The sequence below is a fragment of the Dendrobates tinctorius genome, unplaced genomic scaffold, assembly GCF_039654945.1.
Source record: "Dendrobates tinctorius isolate UK_male_01 unplaced genomic scaffold, ASM3965494v1 ptg000005l, whole genome shotgun sequence".
Classification (NCBI taxonomy): domain Eukaryota; kingdom Metazoa; phylum Chordata; class Amphibia; order Anura; family Dendrobatidae; genus Dendrobates; species Dendrobates tinctorius.
Window position 1 is genome coordinate 29,851,188 of NW_027361673.1, and position 25,636 is coordinate 29,876,823.

General features: G+C 47.5%; 1 protein-coding gene across 1 annotated transcript in view; it reads right to left on the reverse strand.

The window, feature by feature from the left end:
* Positions 1-19,374, reverse strand: part of ZNRF2 (zinc and ring finger 2) — a 150,948-nt gene extending 131,574 nt beyond the window's left edge. The window contains exon 1 of the mRNA XM_073569164.1: positions 18,478-19,374. Coding sequence (XP_073425265.1) covers positions 18,478-18,892 — 415 coding nt within the window. The 5' untranslated portion in view covers positions 18,893-19,374. The remainder of the gene's footprint in view (positions 1-18,477) is intronic.
* Between the last annotated feature and the right edge of the window lie 6,262 nt (positions 19,375-25,636).

The window sequence follows — 25,636 nt, forward strand, 5'->3', positions numbered from 1 at the left end:
AGCATGTCAAGTCAGTTTTTCAAATCGGTCAAAAACATGCATTTTTTTGAAGCTGCGTTTTTCCTGCCAAGAGATACAGAAATAGTGCTGAACTTTCTGCATCCGTTTACTCAACGAATTACAGTTTGGCTGTGTGCAGATGAGCACCACGCGAGAGTTAAAACATTAAGGCTACTTTCACACTTACATTTTTTGCGCTGCGTGCGCAGTGCTAACGCGCATAAAAACATCATGCGTTTTTAATGCGTTTTCTTGTTTTTTGCGCATGGTTTTTACAAAAACGCATGCGTTTTTAAACACTGACATGCACATGACCATGCGCACGTCAGCGCTCCCATAGACTGTGTTTTTGCGTTAATTCCGTGCGCATTGCGTGCGTATGCGTTTTTTTGAGACAGGTCGGACGCACCAAAAATGCAACAGGTTGCATTTTGTGCGCCTGGGCGCACACTACAAAAAAACGCATGCGCATACAAACGCGTGACAATGCACACCCTTGTTAAATATAGGGGAAAAACGCATGCGCGAAAACGCAGCGCAAAAAAACGCAAGTGTGAAACCAGCCTAATTGCAGAAATTGCGTAATGATCTTTTTTGGCACACGTTTTGTTCTTTACCTCCATAGACTGACAAATTTGTGGTAAACTTAACAGTTTTGCAGCCCGATTCTACAGGTGCTTCTCACAAAATTAGAATATCAAAAAGTTAATTTATTTCAGTTCTTCAATACAAAAAATGAAACTCATATATAGAGCCATTACAAACAGAGTGATCTATTTCAAGTGTTTATTTCTGTTAATGATTATGGTTTACAGCCAATGAAAACCCAAAAGTCATTATCTCGGTAAATTAGCATAATTAAAAAAACACCTGCAAAGGCTTCCTAAGCGTTTGAAAAGGTCCCTTAGTCTGTTTCAGTAGGTTCCACAATCATGGGGAAGACTGCTGACTTGACAGATGTCCAGAAGGCAGTCATTGACACACACACAAGTCCAGATGGCAGTCATTGACACACTCCACCCGGAGGGCAAGCCACAAAAGGTCATTGCTAAAGAAGCTGGCTGTTCACAGAGTGCTGTATCCAAGCATATTAATGGAAAAGTTGAGTGGAAGGAAAAAGTGTGGTAGAAAAAGGTGCACAAGCAACCGGGACAACCGCAGCCTTTAAAGGATTGTTAAGAAAAGGCCATTCAAAATTTGGGGGAGATTCACAAGGAGCAGACTGCTGCTGGAGCCATTGCTTCAAGAGCCACCACACACAGACGTATCCAGGACATGGGCTACTAGTGTCTCATTACTTGTGTCATGCCACTCATGACCAAAAGACAACCCCAGAAGCGTGTTACCTGGGCCAAAGGGAAAAAGAACTGGACCGTTGCTCAGTGGTCCAAGGTGTTGCTTTCAGATGAAAGTAAATTTTGCATTTCGTTTGGAAATCAAGGTCCCAGAGTCTGGAGGAAGAGTGGAGAGGCCACAATCCGAGCTGCTTGAGTTCTTAGGGTACCGTTACACGTAGCGACGCACCAACGATTCCGACAACGATACGATCTGGCTAAGATCGTTTGTGCATCGCTAGTAAGCAGTCATACAGGCCGATCTTCATAACGACGCATCAGCAATCAGCGATGTCACTAACGACCACGGCGATCGTTGGTACCGTGTCACACACTGTCTATAATAGCGATTCAAACTTTGAATAGGCGTCCTTCAGCGTTATCTATATGAGTTCGGAGTCGCCAACGAGGTTGCTTGTCGTTGATAAGGGGCGTCAAACACAGCGATGCATGCTGGTCAGCGTGACCCCAGCGATCAAAAAATGATCCTGAACGTTCACGCACGATCAGCGACATCGCAGCAGGGAGCCGGTCGTTTCCGTGTGTCACACTTAGCGAGATCGCTAGCGATGTCGCTGTTGCGTCACAAAATCATTGTCGCTTCAGCGATATCGCTAGCGATCTTGCCGTGTGTAACGGGGGCTTTAGTGTGAAGTTTACACAATCAGTGCTGGTTTGGGGAGCCATGTCATCTGCTGGTGTAGGTCCACTATGTTTTCAAGCCTAAAGTCAGCGTAGTCATCTACCAGGAAATTTTAGAGCACTTCATGATTCCCTCTGCCGACAAGCTTTTTGGAGAATGACATTTCCATCTCCAGCAAGACTTGGCACCTGTCCACACTGCCAAAAGTACCAATACCTGGTTTACAAATAACAGTATCACTGTGCTTGATTGGCCAGCAAATTCGCCTGACGTCAACCCCATAGAGAATCTACTGGGTACTGTCAAGTGGAAGATGAGAAACACCAGACCCAACAATGCAGACGAGCTGAAGGCTGCTATCAAAGTAACCTGGGCTTCCATAACACCTCAGCAGTGCCACAGGCTGATCACCTCCATGCCACGCCGCATTGATGCAAAAGGAGACCCGACCAAGTATTGAGTGCATTTACGGAATATATATTTCAGTAGGCCAACATTTCAGATTTTAAAACCATTTTTCAAGCTGGTGTTAGAAAGTATTCTAATTTACTGAGACAATGACTTTTCGGTGTTCATTGGCTGTAAGCCATAATCATCAACATTAACAGAAATAAACACTAGATATAGATCACTCTGTTTGTAATGACTCTATGTAATATATGCGTTTCACTTTTTGTATTAAAGAACTGAAATAAATCAACTTTTTGATGATATTCTAATTTTGTGAGAAGCACCTGTAGACTGGAAAACTGCCAGGCACCCTCGCTGTGTATTAGTGTAAATATCTGCAAATTTTCAATATATTTTGACAAGTACTGTATTCTATTGTTAAAAAGGAATCATATGAAATATCAAGGGCCTAAAATACCTAAAAGGGAATCTCTCCCTAGATTTTTGGCAACTAGTTTAAGGCTAGTTTCACATTAGCGTTTACGGCCGCAGCGTCGGGCTGCGCACGGCCGTTGCTAAGCCCCGCCCCCTGCCACGCCTCCGCCGGTAGCTCCGCCTACGGACGCATGACGCTGTATGCGTCCCCTGTCTTTAGCACTGGGGACGCAGGCCGTGCGCAGTATGCGTTTGGCGGCGCATGCATCCTTTTGACGCTGCGCCGACCAGCGCCAAACGCAACAGGTTGCATTTTGGTGCGCTCGGCGCAGCGTGAAAAGGATGCATACGCCGCCAAACGCATACTGCGCACGGCCTGCATCCCTAGTGCTAAAGATGGGGGACGCAGGACGCATACAGCGTCATGCGTCCGTAGGCGGAGTTACCAGTGGAGTCGCGGCAGGGGGCGAGGCATAGCGGCGGCCGTGCGCAGCCCGACGCTGCGGCCGTAAACGCTAATGTGAAACTAGCCTAAGAGCAGCATAATGTACAGATAGACACCCTTATTCTAATCAAGTGTCACTTACTGGGCTGCTTGCTATAGTTTTGGTAAAATCTCTGTTATTAGTACGATATCACTAGTGGATTAGTAAACCTGCTTCCATGTAGTCCTTCATATTCATGAGTTCTGTATAACCCCACCCACTGATTGTGTACACTGTGCATAGGCAGAAGGTTGCCAAAGAGCTGCCAGGGTGGAGTTATACAAAGCTCAGCAATCAGTGAACTAGTTCATCTACAGCAGATAAAACACTTATTTTTACTGCAGAAAGCATCAGAGTATGTGATACATTGCTGGAATCAGGGTCTCTGCCGCTACATCTTGTAGCTCTCAGATGGGGTAACAGATTCTCATTATCAGCTGACTTCTTTGTCAGCCTGTTGTCAGGAAAGGTTATTTATAAAACCTACATTTCTATTAAAAGAAGCACAAATATGTATTTCGGTATGTAGAAAATGTCCTGACTAGAGTTGAGCGAAACGGGTCGAAAAAATTCAAAAGTCGCCGACTTTTGGCAAAGTCGGGTTTCATGAAACGAAACCCGACCCTAGGATGAGGTCGGCCACGAGGTCGGCGACTTACGCGCCAAAGTCGCGTTTCAAAAGTTTGTTTTGCGCTCTTTTTCAGCCAATCAGGATCCACGGACACAGTGGGCAAAGTGCTGACATAGGCACGGGTCACCACCATCTTTCAGAAGGGCATGCAAGTGATTGGCTTGCTTTGGTGGGCGTCACAGGGGGTATAAAAGGGCGTGCACGCCGACCGCCATCTTACTTCTGCCGATCTTAGTATAGGGAGAGGTTGCTGCTGATTCTGTAGGGAGATCGTTAGGCAGGGAAGAAGACAAAAAAACTGCTTCTGCTGCTAGCGATTTGGCCTGCACAACACACCAGTCACTGTGTGTGCAGTGCAAGGGGAGGCTATATAGTGGTGTATCAGTGGTGTTGGTTGTTGGGCTGCCTTTTAAGGCTTCCTGACAGGCTGGCATTGCTGTTTACCCACTGCTCCGCAAACTGCTTTTTTAAAAGCAATCCAATCTCCCTTATCCTCTAGTCACTTTTGTCACAGCTGTGCCATCGAGCCTGTCACATAGCGCTCAGATATCAGTGGGCCTCACACAATCCAAAAGTGTCCACTGTCCACAAGTGTGTGCAGAAATTCAAAATCTCCCTTATCCTCTAGTCACTTTTGTCACAGCAGTGCCATCGAGCCTGTCACATAGCGCTGAGATATCAGTGGGCCTCACACAATCCAAAAGTGTCCAGTGTCCAAAAGTGTGTGCAGATATTCAAAATCTCCCTTATCCTCTAGTCACTTTTGTCACAGCAGTGCCATCGAGCCTGTCACATAGCGCTCAGATATCAGTGGGCCTCACACAATCCAAAAGTGTCCACTGTCCACAAGTGTGTGCAGAAATTCAAAATCTCCCTTATCCTCTAGTCACTTTGTCACAGCAGTGCCATCGAGCCTGTCACATAGCGCTGAGATATCAGTGGGCCTCACACAATTCAAAAGTGTCCAGTGTCCAAAAGTGTGTGCAGATATTCAAAATCTCCCTTATCCTCTAGTCACTTTTGTCACAGCAGTGCCATTGAGCCTGTCACATAGCGCTCAGATATCAGTGGGCCTCACACAATCCAAAAGTGTCCAGTGTCCAAAAGTGTGTGCAGATATTCAAAATCTCCCTTATCCTCTAGTCACTTTTGTCACAGCAGTGCCATCGAGCCTGTCACATAGCGCTCAGATATCAGTGGGCCTCACACAATCCAAAAGTGTCCACTGTCCACAAGTGTGTGCAGAAATTCAAAATCTCCCTTATCCTCTAGTCACTTTTGTCACAGCAGTGCCATCGAGCCTGTCACATAGCGCTGAGATATCAGTGGGCCTCACACAATCCAAAAGTGTCCAGTGTCCACAAGTGTGTGCAGATATTCAAAATCTCCCTTATCCTCTAGTCACTTTTGTCACAGCAGTGCCATCGAGCCTGTCACATAGCGCTGAGATATCAGTGGGCCTCACACAATCCAAAAGTGTCCAGTGTCCAAAAGTGTGTGCAGAAATTCAAAATCTCCCCTGTCCTATAGACACCTTGTTTTACATTACTATATAGTTTGTTGGATTTTGTCTACATTTCTACCAAAAATGAGGAAGGCTGGTGGAAGAGGCCGTGGAATTGGGCGGGGGTTGGCAGCTGGTAATGATGGTGTTGGTGGTGGATCTGATGGTAGTGGCAAGAGCAAAATAGGACCGAATGCAGGAGGTGCTGACCCTGCGTCATCGTCTGGCTACATAAGGCCTCGAACGCTTAGTTTTCTAGGAGTTGGCAAACCGCTTTTAAAGCCAGAGCATCAGGAAAAAGTTTTGTCTTACATTGCTGACTCAGCCTCCAGCTCTATCGCCTCCTCTTCTTCAGTTGTAAAAAGTAAAAGCACTGAGTCGTCATTGGAGGCTCATGTTCATGAACCACACCTTTCCTTGTGTCCTTCACCCCAACCAAGATTGAAGGATGACGCAGGCCATACTACTGATTACTCCATGGAGCTGTTTTCACATACCATGCCTGGATTATCAAGTCAAATGGTGAATTACCCAGGCCAAGATGAATCTGACATGGAGTGCACTGATGCACAGCCGCTGATGGATGATTCTGCTGGTACATTCACTCAGAGCACTACATTGTCCTCGCAGTGTACAGAGCCAGATTCTGACCCTGATGAGACTCAGGTGCCCCTTCCCGCACACTATACCACCATACACGGTGACACAGAGGAAGGTGCACATGACATAGAAGAGGAGGTGATGGATGACCCAGTTGTTGACCCAGATTGGCATCCATTGGGGGAAGAGGGTGCTGCTTCCAATAGCTCAGATGAGGAGCATCCACAGCAGACATCGACATCGCAACAGCTGTTATCTGGCAGGCCCGGAGCACTCCAAAGACAGGTTCCAAACATCAAAAGAGTTGCTGGACAGCTTGTCCAGAGGGTCAAAAGATCACAGCGTGCTAGGCCGCAAAATGTCTGCCAAAGTAGGAAGAGTGCAGTGTGGCACTTTTTTGAACAAAATCCTCATGATCAGGCCAAGGTTATCTGTAAGAAGTGCGCAAAGACCTTTAGCCGAGGGAAAAATCTGAATACCAGTTGCATGCTTAGACATTTAACCAGCATGCACTTGCAAGCGTGGACACAACACCAAACCTCAAGTGCCACATGTGCAACTGATCACAACGAAGGTAGTCAGCAACGCTACATTGTTTCCCCCACTGTAAGCCCACCGGTTAGCACAGCAGCAAATGTTGAGGTGTCGTTGCAAGACCACAGCAGTCAGGGAATCCCACTGTTATATCAACGAAAGACTGATTCTAGGCCATCAGAAAGAACACCAACCATCACCATCATCAACCCTCTCTCAGTCCACCCTGTCCACCGCTACTTCCACCATATGCAGCTCTCAAGTCCAGCTCACCCTCCCAGACACTATGAGTAGGTCAAGAAAGTACTCAGTCTCTCATCCGCGTACACTGGGTTTGAACGCCCACATTGCCAAACTAATCTCGTTTGAGATGATGCCCTTTCGGTTGGTGGAAAGCACAGCTTTCCGCGAACTCATGGCCTATGCAGTACCACGCTATGACCTACCCAGTCGCCACTTCTTCTCTCGCAAAGCCATCCCAGCCCTCCACCATCATGTGAAAGACCGCATTGTCCATGCACTCAAGCAGTCAGTGAGCGGAAAGGTGCACCTCACAACTGATGCATGGTCCAGTCGGCATGGCCAGGGCCGTTACGTGTCCATCACTGCGCACTGGGTTAATGTGGTGGATGCAGGGTCCACAGGGGACAGCGGTGGTGGGACAGTGCTGCCTAGCCCACGGTATAGGAAACAGTTGGCTGTAGGCGTTCGACCCTCCTCCTCCTCCTCCTCCAGAAGCGAAAGCTCGTCCACAGAGCGCAGTCGTACGAGCACTCCATCTGCAGCTGCCACTGTTGCACACGATGTGTCCCCCTATCGAGCAGCTAGTGGAAAGCGTCAGCAGGCTGTGTTGCAGATGATGTGTTTGGGCAACAGACACACCGCCGAGGTGCTGGCCGAGTACTTGAAGCGACAAACTGAGTCATGGCTGGGCAGTGTACATCTTGAGGCAGGCAAGGTAGTTAGTGATAATGGCCGTAATTTTGTGGCAGCCATAGCCCTTTCAAAACTCAGCCACATACCTTGCTTGGCTCACACCTTGAACCTGGTGGTGCAGTGCTTCCTCAAAAATTATCCGGAGTTAACAGCCCTGCTCCAGAAGGTGCGAAGACTGTGCGTGCACATCCACAGGTCACCTGTACACTCCGTTCGTATGCAGAAGCTGCAGCGATTGCTCCACCTTCCCAACCACCGCCTCATTATCGACATTGCAACAAGGTGGAACTCCACCCTGCACATGGTGGAGCGGCTGTGCGAGCAGAGGCAGGCCGTAATGCATTTGTGGGAGGATACACGGCCAGGCACTTTGAGAGCAGACATGGAGTTGACAGGTGTGCAGTGGTCGAAGCTGAAAGACCTTTGTAAAGTCCTTCAGTGTTTTGAGGAATGCACACGGCTGGTAAGCGCAGACGACGCCATCCTAAGCATGAGCATCCCACTTATGCGTCTGCTCATGCAAACTTTGACGCACCTTAAGGAGCAGGCGTCTGCAGCCAATGTTGATGAGGAGGAAGAGGAGGAGGGAATCCTTGATGACATTCAGCCATTGTCTGCTCAGGGACCTCTCCTGGACGAGGTGGAGGAAGAAGAGGAGGAGGAGGATGATGATGGGGATGATTACTTAGGGGAGGAGGATGCATCTCGTGGGGCAAGTGAAAATGTTGGCGTGGCAAGGTCTGGTACAGGGTTTGTGCGTGACTGGAGGGATGTGGATTTGCCAGAAAGTGCTCCTCCACCCAGCACTCGCAGTGCATCATTGACACCGGGAACATTGGCCCACATGTCAGATTATGCCTTGCGGATCCTAAAAAGGGACCCCCGCATTGCCAAAATGATGAACGATGACGACTACTGGTTGGCCAGCATCCTGGATCCACGCTATAAAGGCAAATTACAAAACATCATGCCACAGGAGAACCTTGACCTAATATTGGCTAATAAACAAGCAACTCTGGTAAATCGGTTGCTTGAGGCATTCCCAGCACACAGCAGCGGTGATGGTTCTCACACGAGCCGTACGGGCCAGGGGCAGCTTGGCAGAGGTGTTCGTGGTGCACACAGCAGAAGTGGCGTTGGAGACCAGGGCTGTGGAGTCGGTAAGCCAAACCTGCGACTCCGACTCCGACACATATTGCTTATATTTAAGTGAAAAATTTATTGTAGTACAATGTGAACCTCAGACATTTAATCATTTTTATGATCCAATAATCAAGATATTTAGATAGAACAGAATATATATTGGTGTACTACGCGGTTTTCATTCTTTTTGGTACAGATACGATATGGATAGACAGATATGGATAAATGGATAGATAGAGCAGATTTCTAGTCTGCTTTTGCTATTGAAAACATTATCTATGAGCTCAAAAACCTTTCAGGTGATGCAGTTTTTTAAAAAGATGATCAGCTTTTGCAGCTGAAAAACGTATCCTCAAAAAACACAGGAAAAACGCTGTGTGTGAATGTAGCCTTAGATCAGGAATAGAACAGTCATTTATAGGACATTTCATAACTTTCCCAAACTCCTATAAAAAAATATTCAGAACATCCTGCATTGAATTACTGTACCCAATTTATTATATACTTTAGGAGTCGGAGTCGGTCCATTTTATACCGACTCCAACTCCGACTCCGACTCCACCAAAATGAGCACCGACTCCGACTCCACGACTCCGACTCCACAGCCCTGTTGGAGACAGGGGTTTCATGACAATGTTGTGGACTGATTTTTCAAATACCGCTCACACAACTGGTAATACTGCATCGATGGAAAGTGACAGGAGACAGCAGTTGTCAACTATGGTTACAAACTACTTTTCCTCCCATATCGATGTTCTCCCACACAGGTCATTCCCCTTTGACTATTGAGCCGCTAAACTGGACACCTGGCCTGAATTGGCCCAATATGCCTTACAGGAGCTCGCTTGCCCAGCTGCAAGTGTGCTATCGGAAAGAGTCTTCAGTGCAGCTGGATCAATCCTGACAGAAAAAAGGACCCGTCTGTCAACCCAAAATGTGGATGATCTAACCTTCATTAAAATGAACCACGCATGGGTTTCCAAGGATTTTGTCCCACCTTCCCCTGATGACACATAGGGTGACAGAAAAATGGCTTGCTTTGGTCCACCTCTTCCTGGTACTTCACCTATTTCGCCTTTTGCATCAGCTGAATGTCCAACATCAACATATGCCACTTTCTAAAACTCCCTAACTGTGCTGCCTCCCCCCCCATGGCCGGGGTCACCACCTACCGCACGACACCGTGCGAGTGCCGTTGCCCTGGACAGGTGGGTAGGCCGACTCTTGGGCGCGGGCACTGGCACAGGGTCCCTCATAGTGCAATCAAGTGTCTCTGACGGTGGTGGTGCACACCCGCCGTCAGACACACCGCTGTACTATGAGGGGCCCAGTGCCAGTACCGACGCCCACGAGTGGGCCCCCCTTGCTTGGGCAGGGCCCCAGCATTTGCAATCTTTACCTCTCCCTGCTCCTCCGCTGTGTAATCTGGGCCGTCAAATCCATACTGTGCCTGACATCGTCTGAGCCTGCCTCCTGAGACATATATTTTGAATGTGTACGCTATCCATACATGTTATCCAGGGATACGGTACCCTTTCTAACCTTTGTGCAATCACGTGCAATCCATACTGGGCCTAACACCGTCTGAGCCTGCCTCATGCTGTATAGACATATATTTTGAATGTGTACGCTATCCATACATGTTATCCGGTGATACGGTACCCTTTCTAACCTTTGTGCAATCACGTGCAATCCATACTGGGCCTAACACCGTCTGAGCCTGCCTCATGCTGTATAGACATATATTTTGAATGTGTACGCTATCCATACATGTTTTCCAGGGATACGGTACCCTTTCTAACCTTTGTGCAATCACGTGCAATCCATACTGGGCCTAACACCGTCTGAGCCTGCCTCATGCTGTATAGACATATATTTTGAATGTGTACGCTATCCATACATGTTATCCGGGGATACGGTACCCTTTCTAACCTTTGTGCAATCACGTGCAATCCATACTGGGCCTAACACCGTCTGAGCCTGCCTCCTGAGACATATTTTGAATGTGTACGCTATCCATACATGTTATCCGGTGATACGGTACCCTTTCTAACCTTTGTGCAATCACGTGCAATCCATACTGGGCCTAACACCGTCTGAGCCTGCCTCATGCTGTATAGACATATTTTGAATGTGTACGCTATCCATACATGTTATCCAGGGATACGGTACCCTTTCTAACCTTTGTGCAATCACGTGCAATCCATACTGGGCCTAACACCGTCTGAGCCTGCCTCATGCTGTATAGACATATATTTTGAATGTGTACGCTATCCATACATGTTATCCGGGGATACGGTACCCTTTCTAACCTTTGTGCAATCACGTGCAATCCATACTGGGCCTAACACCGTCTGAGCCTGCCTCCTGAGACATATTTTGAATGTGTACGCTATCCATACATGTTATCCGGTGATACGGTACCCTTTCTAACCTTTGTGCAATCACGTGCAATCCATACTCGGCCTAACACCGTCTGAGCCTGCCTCATGCTGTATAGACATATTTTGAATGTGTACGCTATCCATACATGTTATCCAGGGATACGGTACCCTTTCTAACCTTTGTGCAATCACGTGCAATCCATACTGGGCCTAACACCGTCTGAGCCTGCCTCATGCTGTATAGACATATATTTTGAATGTGTACGCTATCCATACATGTTATCCGGGGATACGGTACCCTTTCTAACCTTTGTGCAATCACGTGCAATCCATACTGGGCCTAACACCGTCTGAGCCTGCCTCCTGAGACATATATTTTGAATGTGTACGCTATCCATACATGTTATCCAGGGATACGGTACCCTTTCTAACCTTTGTGCAATCACGTGCAATCCATACTGGGCCTAACACCGTCTGAGCCTGCCTCATGCTGTATAGACATATATTTTGAATGTGTACGCTATCCATACATGTTATCCGGGGATACGGTACCCTTTCTAACCTTTGTGCAATCACGTGCAATCCATACTGGGCCTAACACCGTCTGAGCCTGCCTCCTGAGACATATATTTTGAATGTGTACGCTATCCATACATGTTATCTGGGGATACGGTACCCTTTCTCACCTTTGTGCAATCACGTGTAATCCATACTGGGCGTGAGAACGGCTGGCGAGCTGTTAAGCAAGCTACAGCACCTGTCCTGACAAGTACAGGGATTCCCTAGCGAGGAGACTTATTTGATTGTTTTCAATGTTGGGACAGCAATTTTTGGGGAGCACTATACTCTGGAGAATGATAGATGGGGCCCACCATACACTGGAACATTCCAAAGGTGGACATCAGACACTGGAGCAGCATTTACAGGGCCCATTATACACTAGAGCATTAGAAATGGGGCCCATTATGTTTGGAGCATTATTTGGGCCCATAAGACAGTGGAGCTTCATCCATGGGGACCAACATATACTGTAGCATTATGTGGAGCTCATCATATACTGTTTCAAACATTATATGGGACCAATGATTCTGTATGGAGAAATAGATGGGCCTCGTCATGAGATGTAAAAAGTGAGGTATTTTTCATTGGACTATACCGCTATTTCTCTGCCGTATCGGAGCATGATGAGTTGTGGTATGTGTTAAAGGGGCGCTCTTTCGCCCAGGGCACATGAAAACCTGGAGCCAGCCCTCCCCCCCCACAGTTTGTAGTCAAATAACCCCCATTTTTCAGTGCGTAACTTGTATTATGAAGTTAATTAAGGTTGACAAGCTTAAGAAAGAAGAATTGATGCTTTTGGCATTCAAATGGGCACTGTAGGTGTGTTTCCTGTCCTCCTCTCACTGCCGACTTTTATTCCCCATTGACTTACATTGGGTTTCGTGTTTCGGGACGACCCCGACTTTTCCCTATAATCGGACGATCTTGCTCGACCCGACTTTTGGAAAAGTCGGGTTTCACGAAACGAAACGCGACCCTAAAAAACCAAAAGTCGCTCAACTCTAGTCCTGACTGATCTAAAACTGGAGATTAGAAAGGGGCTATTTCTAGCAGACAACATAAATTGCACTTCAGGCAAAGTCATCTAAACATCTACAAGAGAATTTGGAGAACGTTCAAATTATATTTTTCCCTTTTAGCTTACAGTGAGATAGGGATATTCCATCTGGTGTCTCTAGGATTAAAACCAGCGATGGTAAAACTAATTTTTCCAGTAAAAGGACTACTAAACACTAAGAGACAAAAACTAATTATAAAATTCTTCGCCACATTTTATTATCTCCACTGTACGAAGATGCTTCATCAGTCGACAATGTTAGCTGCAGAAATTGTGTCACTAGTAGATAACATATTACAGGGACATCGAGTGATTGACCAATCTGGCCTCATGTCCACTGGTCAAGCCAAGGAACACCATCATAGGAACACCATCATAGGGACACTCAGACTGCAGCGCAGGAATCCAACATATTAGACTCTGTTCACACCGTTCTTTATTTCCCTTTTTCACGCTTCATTATAGTGGCAGAGCAATGACAATTTGGGTGGATTTTTTTTTTTTTTTTTTTTTTAGCTTTAGTCAACTTATTAGATTTAATTTATCATAAATGTAGAACTTGCCAAACATAAGAATTAACTTTTTGTTTCTTTTTCCCCTCAGCTCACCAATTCAAAAGAGAAATGCAGCTAAAAGAGCACTCAGACAAGTCACAGATTTAGGCCTTTACATTCTGTATTTTGATACAGTTTTTGGCCAACTTGCTCGCCCCACCAGCAGAAGCAGTGGAAACATGAATTGGAGATCAATAATGTCACTATGCATTTGGTATCCTGGTAGAAGCTTGTGTTTTTCGGCCCATGAATCCTCCGCCAGCCCGATCGTGTGTTTATAGTAGCACTTTTTTGTCCTCGTTACAACTGCAAATACCGTTCTGTCCGCAGGTCTCCTGATCTGAGCCGATAGCTTTTTATATGCCCTACAAGACTTTGGTCAGGAGACCTGCAGTCTGGCTGAGAGATGTGGCTCTAAGCGATCCATAAAAGAACAAGGATAACTACGGTATGTACTATATACTGAATTAAATTACAAACCCAAGTCAGGCACAAAATGAAGAGATGGATCATATTAGACCAATTACTAACAAAAAGTGATTATACATTAATCTTCTCATACACAAAAACCTTCGTTTCCTAGTAAAAAATTACTTATAAGGAAATCTGTCACCTGATTCATGCAGCCCAAATCACGGGCAGCATGAATCAGAGACTGGCTCTACAAGTGCAATCAGGTATATTTTTCTCTGAAATACTCCGGCATTTCAGAAGGCATATACCATACTTTAAAAATCCATTCCCAGATAGCTTTACCCAGAGCCACTGTAGATCAGGGTTCCCCAACTCCAGTCCTCAAGGCCCACCAACAGATAATGTTTTTAGGATTTCCTTAGTATTGCTCATGTGATAATTGCATCACCTGTGCAATACAAAGGAAATCCTGAAAACATGATCTGTTGGTGGGCCTTGAGGACTGGAGTAGGGGAACCCTGCTCTAGATGACTGACCAGCCTTATGCTATGGGAGACCTGTCAATCACTCACTGCAGTAGAGGGAGAAGGCGGGAAGGGATAGCAGCAGACTAGCCTGGACCCTGGCCGAAAATTGAAAGCTATTTTCTCTGAAACACCGGTATGTTGCTATGAAAAATATACCTAGCTGAAATCATGCAGCCACACCGACTCATGGTTTGGGCAACACAAATCAGGCGACAGGTTAATTTTAGCTCCTAATGTCCCTGATGCTCTGGTACCGATGCTTCAATGATCCCTGCCAATCTCTTTACCCACCTGGCGCAAAGATGTGACACAACAACATGTGACCACTTCTGCCGGCCACTAACCTCTGAGATGATGCTAACATGTATGGCACTGGACCTATGGGCCACTGTTTTTTTTTTTTTTTCCTTTTGAAGGAATGGTGACTTCTCCAACCAAAGACCAGCTGAGACCACTGGCAGATGATTTAACAAGCGATTTTAATGTAATAGATTGGAAGACGGTTTCGAAATTTAAAACATTTTCCTTCCTCCTTTTGTGCACGATTTGTGCACTAAAGGAGGAAGGAAAATGTTCTAATTCTTGAAACCATAATCAAATATATTGCATCAACATTTTGTTAAATTGTTTAGGAATAAAAATTAAAAACATCTTTCCATTGAGGCTTCACATGATTTAACAGCAAGCTCTGCTGAGTAATACCACCCAATGATTGATCGCCCTAACTCCTCTTCACACTGTTTAAAATTCAGATCAACAAGTACATCAGGAAAACAAGTAATGGGAAACGAAGAGCTGGGCCTTGTTTACTGGAGGTGCTAAGCCAATTAATGATGCCTCATTTCTGTCAGACAGGCTGCCGGCCATCGAGAGACTTAGCACAGCTTATTTACCAGACTCTCTGTGCTCCAGTATACTAACAATAACCTGAGCTCGAGCTGTACATAGATTGATGGTGTCGTTCTGAATAAATGTAATGCTTACAACAGCGCCATACCAACAGTTTCATTATAATGCAATCTTACTACTTTTCATTGATCTCATGACAAGCCATTGTAATGTGTAATCCACCGCAGGCACAATTTATCTGGACCCATGAAGAGTAACACTTTATACACAACACATCGAGTACGTGTGCTGCTTGCTCGTCCCATGGGAACGGGCCCTAAAGGGCTTCTCCCATAGAGTCAGATATTACCTATCCAGAGGATAGATGATAAACGTTCGATAGCAGGAATCCACGGCACTCGTGAGAAGCGGCTCTAATCCCATGTTATGCCTCACTTCGATTCAGATTAAATCGGTAAAATGGCAGTCATGCATGCCCATAAAATGACCCCTATTCTCCTGACCACTGGAGGACCCTGCAATCAGAATTTCCTTTTCAAGTAGATTTTACAATGGGATGTGGGGTGAATCCCTCTGTGGCATGAACATGCACAAATAAACCCCTTTTATATTTGGAAAGTAGAATAGCAAAAAGTTTCACAAAATTCTGGTCCAGCAGCCAAGTCAGTAGTTAACGATCATCAAGACCAGAGCCCTTTGTTCCGCCTATGTGTTGGTGTCTCTTCTGATTAGTGGGCCAGGCATTGTTACAGCGACTCACACAAGTTTGCGCCAGATCTAGGAATCACAAGATGTGCCTCCAGGTACGAGGTTCGTAGATCTTTTCTCCAGCAGCCACAAATTACCGACATGGGAACTAAACCAGTCCTGCAAAGTCTTTTGCTCAACTCTATTGGAAACCTTTTAGGGTATGTGCACACATTGCAGATTCTGCTGCGGATCCGCAGTGGATTTGGTGTACAGTACCATTAAAAGCAATGGAAAGTGAAATCCGCAGTGCACACGGTGAGGAATTTTCCGCGCGGATTTGCTGCGGTTTCAAATCTGCAGCATGTCACTTATTTGTGCAGATTCCGCAGCGGTTTGGCACCTGCTCCATGACAGGTGTCAAACCGCAGGGGAAAACCGCAGATAAACCGCAGGTCTTTTGGCCTGCGGATTTAGATAAATCCGCGCTGAAAATACCGCAGCAGAATCCGCAACGTGTGCACACACCCTTATAGTGGCGTGGTCTGTGTTTTTGGCAATACTGGGATCATAGGAATGCTGGATTTCATAAGTCTAAGGCTGGAGTCACACTAACCTGCGCAAAATGCGGTCAGTATTTTACATGCGTAATACGGATGACAGACCCCTAAACAGTGCTCCGTATGTCATCCGTAATGAAGGTGTGGTCGCGTATTTTGCGCATGTCAGCATCCGTATGTAATCCGTATGGCATCCGTATGGAGAGATTTTCTCGCAGGCTTGCAAAATGGACATATAATGGAGCCCTATGACAGTTTTAATAAAGAAATGAAAGAATAGATATACACACATAGAATGCATATATATATATGTATTCTATGTGTGTATATCTATTCTTTCATTTCTTTATTAAAACTGTCAGTGAGAGTTTACTGTATAGCGCACTGAATTGCCGGCTTTGCTAAAAGACACCGGGTGCGTATTTCTCGCAAGTCACATGTGTGGTCCGTGTGTAATCTGTATTTTTTGCGCACCCATAGACTTGCATTGGCGTATTACGGGCGTAGTACGCTGACAATCGCAGCATGCTGCGAGTGGCACGGAGCGTAGGATACTGAGGAGAAATATACGGCTGGTGCGAGGGACCCCATAGAGAATCATTGGTCCGTGTCTAATGCGTGCTTTTTGCGCCTCTCACTCTCCCGTATTCCTCGCCAGTGTGACCCTGGCCTAAGGCTGTGTGCACACGATGCGGATATATAGCGAATCAGCAGCGGATTTTTCCGCGCAGAAATGCTGCATATCCGCATTGTGATGTACAGTAGCCTTAAATTCAATGGAAAAAAAAAACGCTGTGCAGACGCTGCGGTTTTTTCCGCGGTACAAAATCCACAGCATGTTACTTCAAAAACCGCAGGAAAACCGCATTAAAAATGGAAGAAATCCGCAGGAAAAATGCAGGTCATTTAACCTGCGGATTTCTTCCATTCTGCACGGAAAAATCCGCAGGGCAAAAAAGTCCGTCTGCACTCAGCCTAAGAAGCAGCCGAAGATTTGCAAGTTGCTTAGAAGCAGCCAGCAGTTATACTCTGATTAAGGATGGCTAAACATCCTCTTACACTCTGCTTAGTTTACCAGTGTGCATGTGCCCTTAAAGGGGTAGTCCACTACTAGGACTATCCCTTCTTGAGCTAAACGTTTGGCCCCCAATAAAATAAAAAAGCCTATGCTCACCTGCAGGCGCCGTTCCAGCAGTGTCAGTACTCGCGGTCCCGAGGCTCTCGTGCAGTTATGACTCGTAGTGCCCAATCATCACTGAGGTCACTGTCTCCACCTTCGTACGGATTAACCATGAAGAGTAAACCAGGGCTGCAGCTGATCTCGGACTTCCTCTTCATGTTCAATCCGAACGAAGGAGGGGGCAGCAACGCCAGCGCTGATTGGGTGCCAGGGTCACGTGTCACAACAACCACAGGAGAGCTCCGGGACCATGAGTACTGGCACCGCTGGAGCAGCACCAGCACGGGAGGAGAGTATAGACTTTTTATATTTTATTAAGGCCAAACATTTAGTTAAAGAAGGGGTTGTCCTAGTTGTGGACAACCCTTTTAGTGGTGACTGGACAGAAGCAGACAGGTATAGCAAACGCTAGTCTAATGTGTATAGCTACCATGTGATACACCAGAAGCAGAGGTGGAGACTCAGTGCTGGAGTCGGGAGGGTGACAAAAGCATGGTTTGTTTTTAGGACATACTTCAACCAGGGAACAGGGGTGTTCCTAAACCAGAAAACCTGCTTAGAACAGATAGACCTCAGAACTGTAAAAAAAAAAAAAAAAAAAAAAAAAAACTATAATGATTAACCAGAAAGACTATAATACTCTCTTATCTGCATAGCTATAGCAGTAATGATTAGAGAGAGTTATGAAAACCTTTCTGCCTTCTTTAAAGCCATATTGGTAGCATTTCCTCATGCAGGAGTGTGGCTGAAAGGCAGTGGTGGAGCTAAAAGACCTCCTAACCTCCAGGTATCACTGTAGTTACTGCACCCACCATAGTGACATCAATGGTGACAGGTCCTGTAGCAGCTGTACTGGCTGACATCCACTGACACTAATCTAGAGAATAGGAGCAATTAAAAGAACATGAAACCTAACAAGGACACTTGTACATGTATCAGCTGGAGCAGCGGCCTCCGCGCACGGCTGGGGTCTGCCCTGTCTAAGAGGTGACAGCTGTGTGGGGACTGTGCTGAAGTTTGGCTCAGCAGACACGTGACCCTTTATGTCGTCATCGCTCTCACTACTCACCTCCAAAGAGGTGCGGGGACAGGTGAGACGGCAGCGATCCGATCAGCAGCCTGGAGCCGCCGCCTCCTCCTCCCCCGGGTGCCCGCTCTCTGCCTCCCTCCTCGGGGGTGCTGCTGCCAGAGTCTCTCGCTGCCCCCGGTATACTGAGCTGGGCCTGGCTGCGAATTCCTCCCACAGATCGGCTCCGAGAACCCAATGTTGGCGGCGTATGCTCCGAGCCTGCGGCTCCACCGCCCGCTGCCGCCGAGTGTCCTGCGTGTGTGTACGGGTACCTGGCCAGAGGGGAGGAGGTGGAAGCGGCCACCCCTGCTGGGCCCCTGATCGGTCCCCGGCCGGTGCTAGAAGGGATGTCCGACCCTGAGTATGCCCGTGTCCGACCGTCCGAGGCCGGGCTGCTGCTCTGCCGGCCGCCCATCCCCAGCACACCCCCGGCCGGGTCACCGTGTATATGACGTGTACTGCGGACAGGGTCCCGTGCTCCGGTCAGTGGTGTCCGCTACATTGTAAAGCCATGTCCGTGTCTGTGAGCGGCTCCTGCGTGTCCTGGGTCCGGTGTTACCTCCAGCAGCAGCTGACAGGACGTGTGCCCGGCGCCATGGTGCAGTCACTCCAGCCGTACAGCCCGGGGCTCCGTCCTCGGTCACACCGTGCACTCAGCGCACGGCAGCAGGGAACAACTCAGAAACTTTCCAGCAGCCCAGCGTGACAGGAAGGCAGACATGGCGGCGTCACGCCCACTGCAGCCCGCGGTGTTCCAGGACGTGTGCACGGGGATGTAGCGTGTCCCCTGCTCGCCGCCCCTGTCCTGAAGCGCGGCCACCTCCTCCGTCTCCGCGGTGTGTCCCTAGTCAGTGGCGGCTCTGTCTCCTCCTGCTGTCAGTGGCGGCTCTGTCTCCTCCTGCTGTCAGTGGCGGCTCCTCCCCTCAGACTCCGCCCGGTTTTCGCGCCCTCCCGCGTCACCTTTCTGTGTTTACGTCTCCTCTGTGTCTCCTTCACTGTTCATTCCGGGAAGCGCAGCTCACAGTATCCTCCTCACACAGCTTCTGTGACCGGCCTCACGGTGCTCGCCACTGCCCCGTCTGAGGGAATGTGACCGGCCTCACGGTGCTCCCCTTTGCCCCGTGTGAGGGAGTGTGACCGGCCTCACGGTGCTCCCCTTTGCCCCGTGTGAGGGAGTGACCGGCCTCACGGTGCTCGCCTCTGCTCCGTGTGAGGGAGTGTGACCGGCCTCACGGTGCTCGCCTCTGCTCCGTGTGAGGGAGTGTGACCGGCCTCACGGTGCTCGCCACTGCCCCGTCTGAGGGAATGTGACCGGCCTCACGGTGCTCCCCTTTGCCCCGTGTGAGGGAGTGACCGGCCTCACGGTGCTCGCCTCTGCTCCGTGTGAGGGAGTGTGACCGGCCTCACGGTGCTCGCCTCTGCTCCGTGTGAGGGAGTGTGACCGGCCTCACGGTGCTCGCCACTGCCCCGTCTGAGGGAATGTGACCGGCCTCACGGTGCTCCCCTTTGCCCCGTGTGAGGGAGTGTGACCGGCCTCACGGTGCTCCCCTTTGCCCCGTGTGAGGGAGTGTGACCGGCCTCACGGTGCTAGCCTCTGCCCCGTGTGAGGGAGTGTGACCGGCCTCACGGTGCTCCCCTTTGCCCCGTGTGAGGGAGTGACCGGCCTCACGGTGCTCGCCTCTGCTCCGTGTGAGGGAGTGTGACCGGCCTCACGGTGCCTGCCTCTACCCTGTGTTAGGGAATGTGACCAGCCACACGGTGTCCGCCTCTGCCCTGTGCAAGGGAGTGTGGTTGGCCCCACCTTGCACGTTTTAACCTTTGCCAAGGAATAAATACAGGAGAACACAGGATTTTGGCTCTGGCAAAAATGAAGAGAACACATTTGAAAGGTTGACTCACCAAACCTTGACTAATGCACTAGCAGGATGCAGCAGACCTCCACTGATAAAGGCTGGGGCAGCACAGGTGCAAACCACTGATGAAAACAGCCAGTAACCCAAGAGGGTCTGGCTGTCTAGTGGAAAAAATGCACACAAATAAGGCTTACATAGGACATCAGTCATACAGATAAGTGTGGTGCAAAGTGTCTGAACAGCCTGTTAATGACGCCCATAGTATTAGCAGGCGGGCTGCTCAGCACTATATATATATATATATATATATGCATCACACACAAAAAAACAAGCCAACATAAAGAGGTCTAGCTGCATCCTGCAAAAATGATAAAAAGTGCAAAAAGATATGGGGTATCAGTTACTATTTTGGCCCAAGCAGATTAGCTGGCAACCCAACGTCAAGGGTCCCCAAATTTTGCGAGAGGGTTTGGTGAGTCAACCTTTCAAATGGGCGTCATTAATAGGCTGTAGATCACTTGATGTCATCCTGCGGTTGCTGACTGACATTCAAATAAGATGACGGTCATCCCAGTCAGTGGAGAGTTGTTTTCGCCCTCTGCCGGTCTGTAGCTTCGTTGTCCCCAATGTCTGCTGCTTTACCTTGTTGTAATGGAGCGCCGTCTTAGAAATTTTAAGGATAGAGGCAACATGACGCTCACTGTATCCCTCAGCCAGTAAAGCCAGAATTGAGCCCTTCCTTTCCTCACTCAAGATTTTTCTTTCCAACTCCTTTGGCAAGGTTAAAACTTATTTTTCCATTCCTATTACTTTTGGGATATTACTAGCACTTGTTTTACCATCCAGTTTGTCGTATTGCAAGAGGATTGTGAACACCACAGCAGGGTTTTTTATACTGTATACTATAATAGGGAATTTAGATTGTGAGCCCCATCGGGGACAGTGATGATGATGTGTGCAAAATGTAAAGCGCTGCGGAATATGTTAGCGCTATATAAAAATAAAGATTATTATTATTATTACTGTCCTTCGTTAAATAAGATTTGGTTCAGGTGATCACCTAATTAGAAGCACATTAAGTAGAATGAGGTGTACTCTGGATGGAATTCAACTGACACTGGAATGGAATGGCTGTCAGACATGTAGAGAAGCTGATTTTTTATAAAACTGTGCAGTGGTCTCTTAATTTTGCCAGAGCTGTGTGTCTGTATATACATATAGTGTGTGTGTGTCTGTGTGTGAGATTTACCCCCAATAATGACCAATAATACACCACGCACATCACATTCCAAAATGAATGGACACCAATAAATAGATTCTTCCAACTATAAAAACTGAGAAGCCAGGCCTCCTCAAAGGTGCCACCAAAATCCATGGACCAGATTACAGAAGCATACAGACAGGGGTCCTGTAATGATGGTCTGAATTGGGCCCCACATGGTCCCCTGAATGCCTCTAAACAACCCATTAGGTTCCCATGATCACAATACACAGGGCTAATGGAAGTGACAGGGCCCTCTCTCTATTCAGATGCTATGGTTGCTGTTTATCGCATCTAAGGGTTTAGGCTGGTTTCACATTAGCGCTTTTTAAGCGCACGCACGGCCGGGGGTAGCTCCGCCCCCGAGCCGGCTCTCTGCCCGGCGTGCCCGCCCCTTGCTTGTAGCGCCGCCTCCTAGCGCACAGCGGCGCCTGCGATCGGCGCACCCTATCTTTAGCATAGGGTGCGCAGGCCGTGCGCTAGTTGCGCTTTGACCTGCGCTGCGCACTTTTGACGGTGAAAAGTTTGATTTTGGCGCGCACGGCGCACCGTCAAAAGTGCGCAGCGCAGGTCAAAGCGCAACTAGCGCACGGCCTGCGCACCCTATGCTAAAGATAGGGTGCGCCGATCGCAGGCGCCGCTGTGCGCTAGGAGGCGGCGCTACAAGCAAGGGGCGGCCACGCCGAGCAGAGAGCCGGCTCGGGGGCGGAGCTACCCCCGGCCGTGCGTGCGCTTAAAAAGCGCTAATGTGAAACCACCCTTAAACTGCTTCAATCTGAGCTAGCCACAATTGCAGAAGTTAATTGCATATTATTGCTGTGTGAAACAGCAGGCACTTGTTGGATATGTAGGCGGCTCAGTGCATGACCCCACTCCATAGAAATACCCTCGACTTCTACCATACATAAACGGCAGATGTTGGGAGAAGTGGTCATAGGTCTGTTCAGTACTGGCCCCCCCCAGTTAAGGCTACATAGCCGTCACGTGGCCTTCTGCCATTGGTTGTATGCCACTACCAGGCTCAGTAAATATGTAATGGATTCTTTAGAATAAATAGCTCACTATATATGGTCATTAGACCACCTAAAAATATAGACTACCTCCCCACTTACAGACCCACCCTGTATACAGACCCCCACGCTTACCCCTACTGTCAGACCAGACAACAGATTACTTACCTCTTCTCCACAACGACACCGCACACTGCATCATGAAAGCAGGGAAAGGCCCACAAATGGAGGTGTCCACGATCCATTTGTGGATTCGTGGCAGCTCTGTTTCCTCTATAATTTAAATGTTTCTTTTTTTCCTTTCAGACCAGCGGGTGTAATGTCAGTTACCCTTGTTGGCAGCTTGCTGCAACTGCAGAGTTGCTACGTCAGCTGATGTGGGTGGTGACCACTCCCACCATCCTTTAACTAGTCACCTGATACATCAGCTGACTGGTGATAGTTATTCTATAGAAATCAACCATGCAGTTGCAGCTCTCTGGTGTCAGCACTGTATCAGCTACTTCTAGAGTTTGGAGTCCTGTTTCTGTGTCCTCTGCAGTGTGGAGCTTGGCAGCAGAGTCTGGAAGCTAAGTGTAGTGTTTTTACCTTGTGTCACGATCCTTTTTTGGATTCGTGGCAGCTCTGGTTCCACTATGTTTTAAATGTAGCTTTTTCCTTTCAGGACCAGCAGGGGTTAATGTCAGTTTCCCTCACTGGCAATCTGTTGCAACTGCAGATTTGTTACGCTAACTCATGTGGGTGGTGACCACTCCCACCATCCTTGAAATGGTCACCTGATGCATCAGCTTTCTGTTGGTGTCAGTTATTCTATGGATACCAGCCGTGCAGTTGCAGCTCTCTGAAGTCAGCTACTTCTGGAGTTTGGGGATTCCTGTTTCGGTGTCATCTGCAATGTAGAGCTTGGCAGTGGAGTCTGGAAGCTAAGTGTGGTGGTTTTTCCTCATCTGCCTCGTGTTTGTCACTGTACCCTGTGTTGTTCCCTCTGCAGTGGTGATGCTAGCGCCCTTGCCGGCTAGTGCACTAACCAGAGCAGTGCTAGGTGACAGCGAGGTACCTGATGGCAATGGGGGGAAGGCACGCGCCTTTGGAAGATGCATCATACAAAACGCGAGTCTGGGGTGCCACGGCCCGTTGGAGGTTTGACTTATTATGCTCAGCTGCCATTTTTATCCATCTTATGATTTGCTCCTTATGTCCTGCCCCTACTGCATCACTTGAAACTAACTTGGGACATTTGGACATCAGGACAATCAATTTATAGGCGATATAGCTGATCATCTTTAATATGGTTCACATATGGGTAATGCGTTACTGCTGCTATCATTGGATTTACAGTTGTGGCCAAAAGTATTGACACCCCTGCAATTCTGTCAGATAATACTCAGTTTCTTCCTGAAAATGATTGCAAACACAAATTCTTTGGTATTATTATCTTCATTTAATTTGTCTTAAATGAAAAAACACAAAAAGAATTGTCCTAAAGCCAAATTGGATATAATTCCACACCAATCATAAAAAAGAGGGTGGACAAAATTATTGGCACTGTTCAAAAAATCATGTGATGCTTCTCTAATTTGTGTAATTAACAGCACCTGTAACTTACCTGTGGCACCTACCAGGTGTTGGCAATAACTAAATCACACTTGCAGCCAGTTGACATGGATTAAAGTTGACTCAACCTCTGTCCTGTGTCCTTGTGTGTACCACATTGAGCATGGAGAAAAGAAAGAAGACCAAAGAACTGTCTGATGACTTGAGAAACCAAATTGTGAGGAAGCATGAGCAATCTCAAGGCTACAAATCCATCTCCAAAGACCTGAATGTTCCTGTGTCTACCGTGCACAGTGTCATCAAGAAGTTTAAAGCCCATGGCACTGTGGCTAACCTCCCTAGATGTGGACAGAAAAGAAAAATTGACAAGAGATTTCAACGCAAGATTGTGCGGATGTTGGATAAAGAACCTCGACTAACATCCAAACAAGTTGAAGCTGCCCTGCAGTCCGAGGGTACAACAGTTTCAACCCGTACTATCCGTCGGCGTCTGAATGAAAAGGGACTGTATGGTAGGAGACCCAGGAAGACCCCACTTCTTACCCCGAGACATAAAAAAGCCAGGCTGGAGTTTGCCAAAACTTCCCTGAAAAAGCCTAAAACGTTTTGGAGGAATGTTCTCTGGTCAGATGAGACAAAAGTAGAGCTTTCTGGGCAAAGGCATCAACATAGAGTTTACAGGAGAAAAAAAGAGGCATTCAAAGAAAAGAACACGGTCCCTACAGTCAAACATGGCGGAGGTTCCCTGATGTTTTGGGGTTGCTTTGCTGCCTCTGGCACTGGACTGCTTGACCGTGTGCATGGCCTTATGAAGTCTGAAGACTACCAACAAATTTTGCAGCATAATGTAGGGCCCAGTGTGAGAAAGCTGGGTCTCCCTCAGAGGTCATGGGTCTTCCAGCAGGACAATGACCCAAAACACACTTCAAAAAGCACTAGAAAATGGTTTGAGAGAAAGCACCCGAGACTTCTAAGGTGGCCAGCAATGAGTCCAGACCTGAATCCCATAGAACACCTGTGGAGAGATCTAAAAATGGCAGTTTGGAGAAGGCACCCTTAAAATATCAGGGACCTGGAGCAGTTTGCCAAAGAAGAATGGTCTAAAATTCCAGCGGAGCATTGTAAGAAACTCATTGATGGTTACCGGAAGAGGTTGGTTGCAGTTATTTTGGCTAAAGGTTGTGCAACCAAGTAGTAGGCTGAGGGTGCCAATACTTTTATCTGGCCCATTTTTGGATTTTTGTGTGAAATGATCAATGTATTGCTTTTTGCTTCATTCTCTTTTGTGTTTTTTCATTTAAGACAAATTAAATGAAGATAATAATACCAAAGAATTTGTGTTTGCAATCATTTTCAGGAAGAAACTGAGTATTATCTGACAGAATTGCAGGGATGTCAATACTTTTGGCCACAACTGTAGCATAGTATATGCTTTTGTCATGTCTTTATAATACCACAATCATTGTAAAGCTAGTTATTGG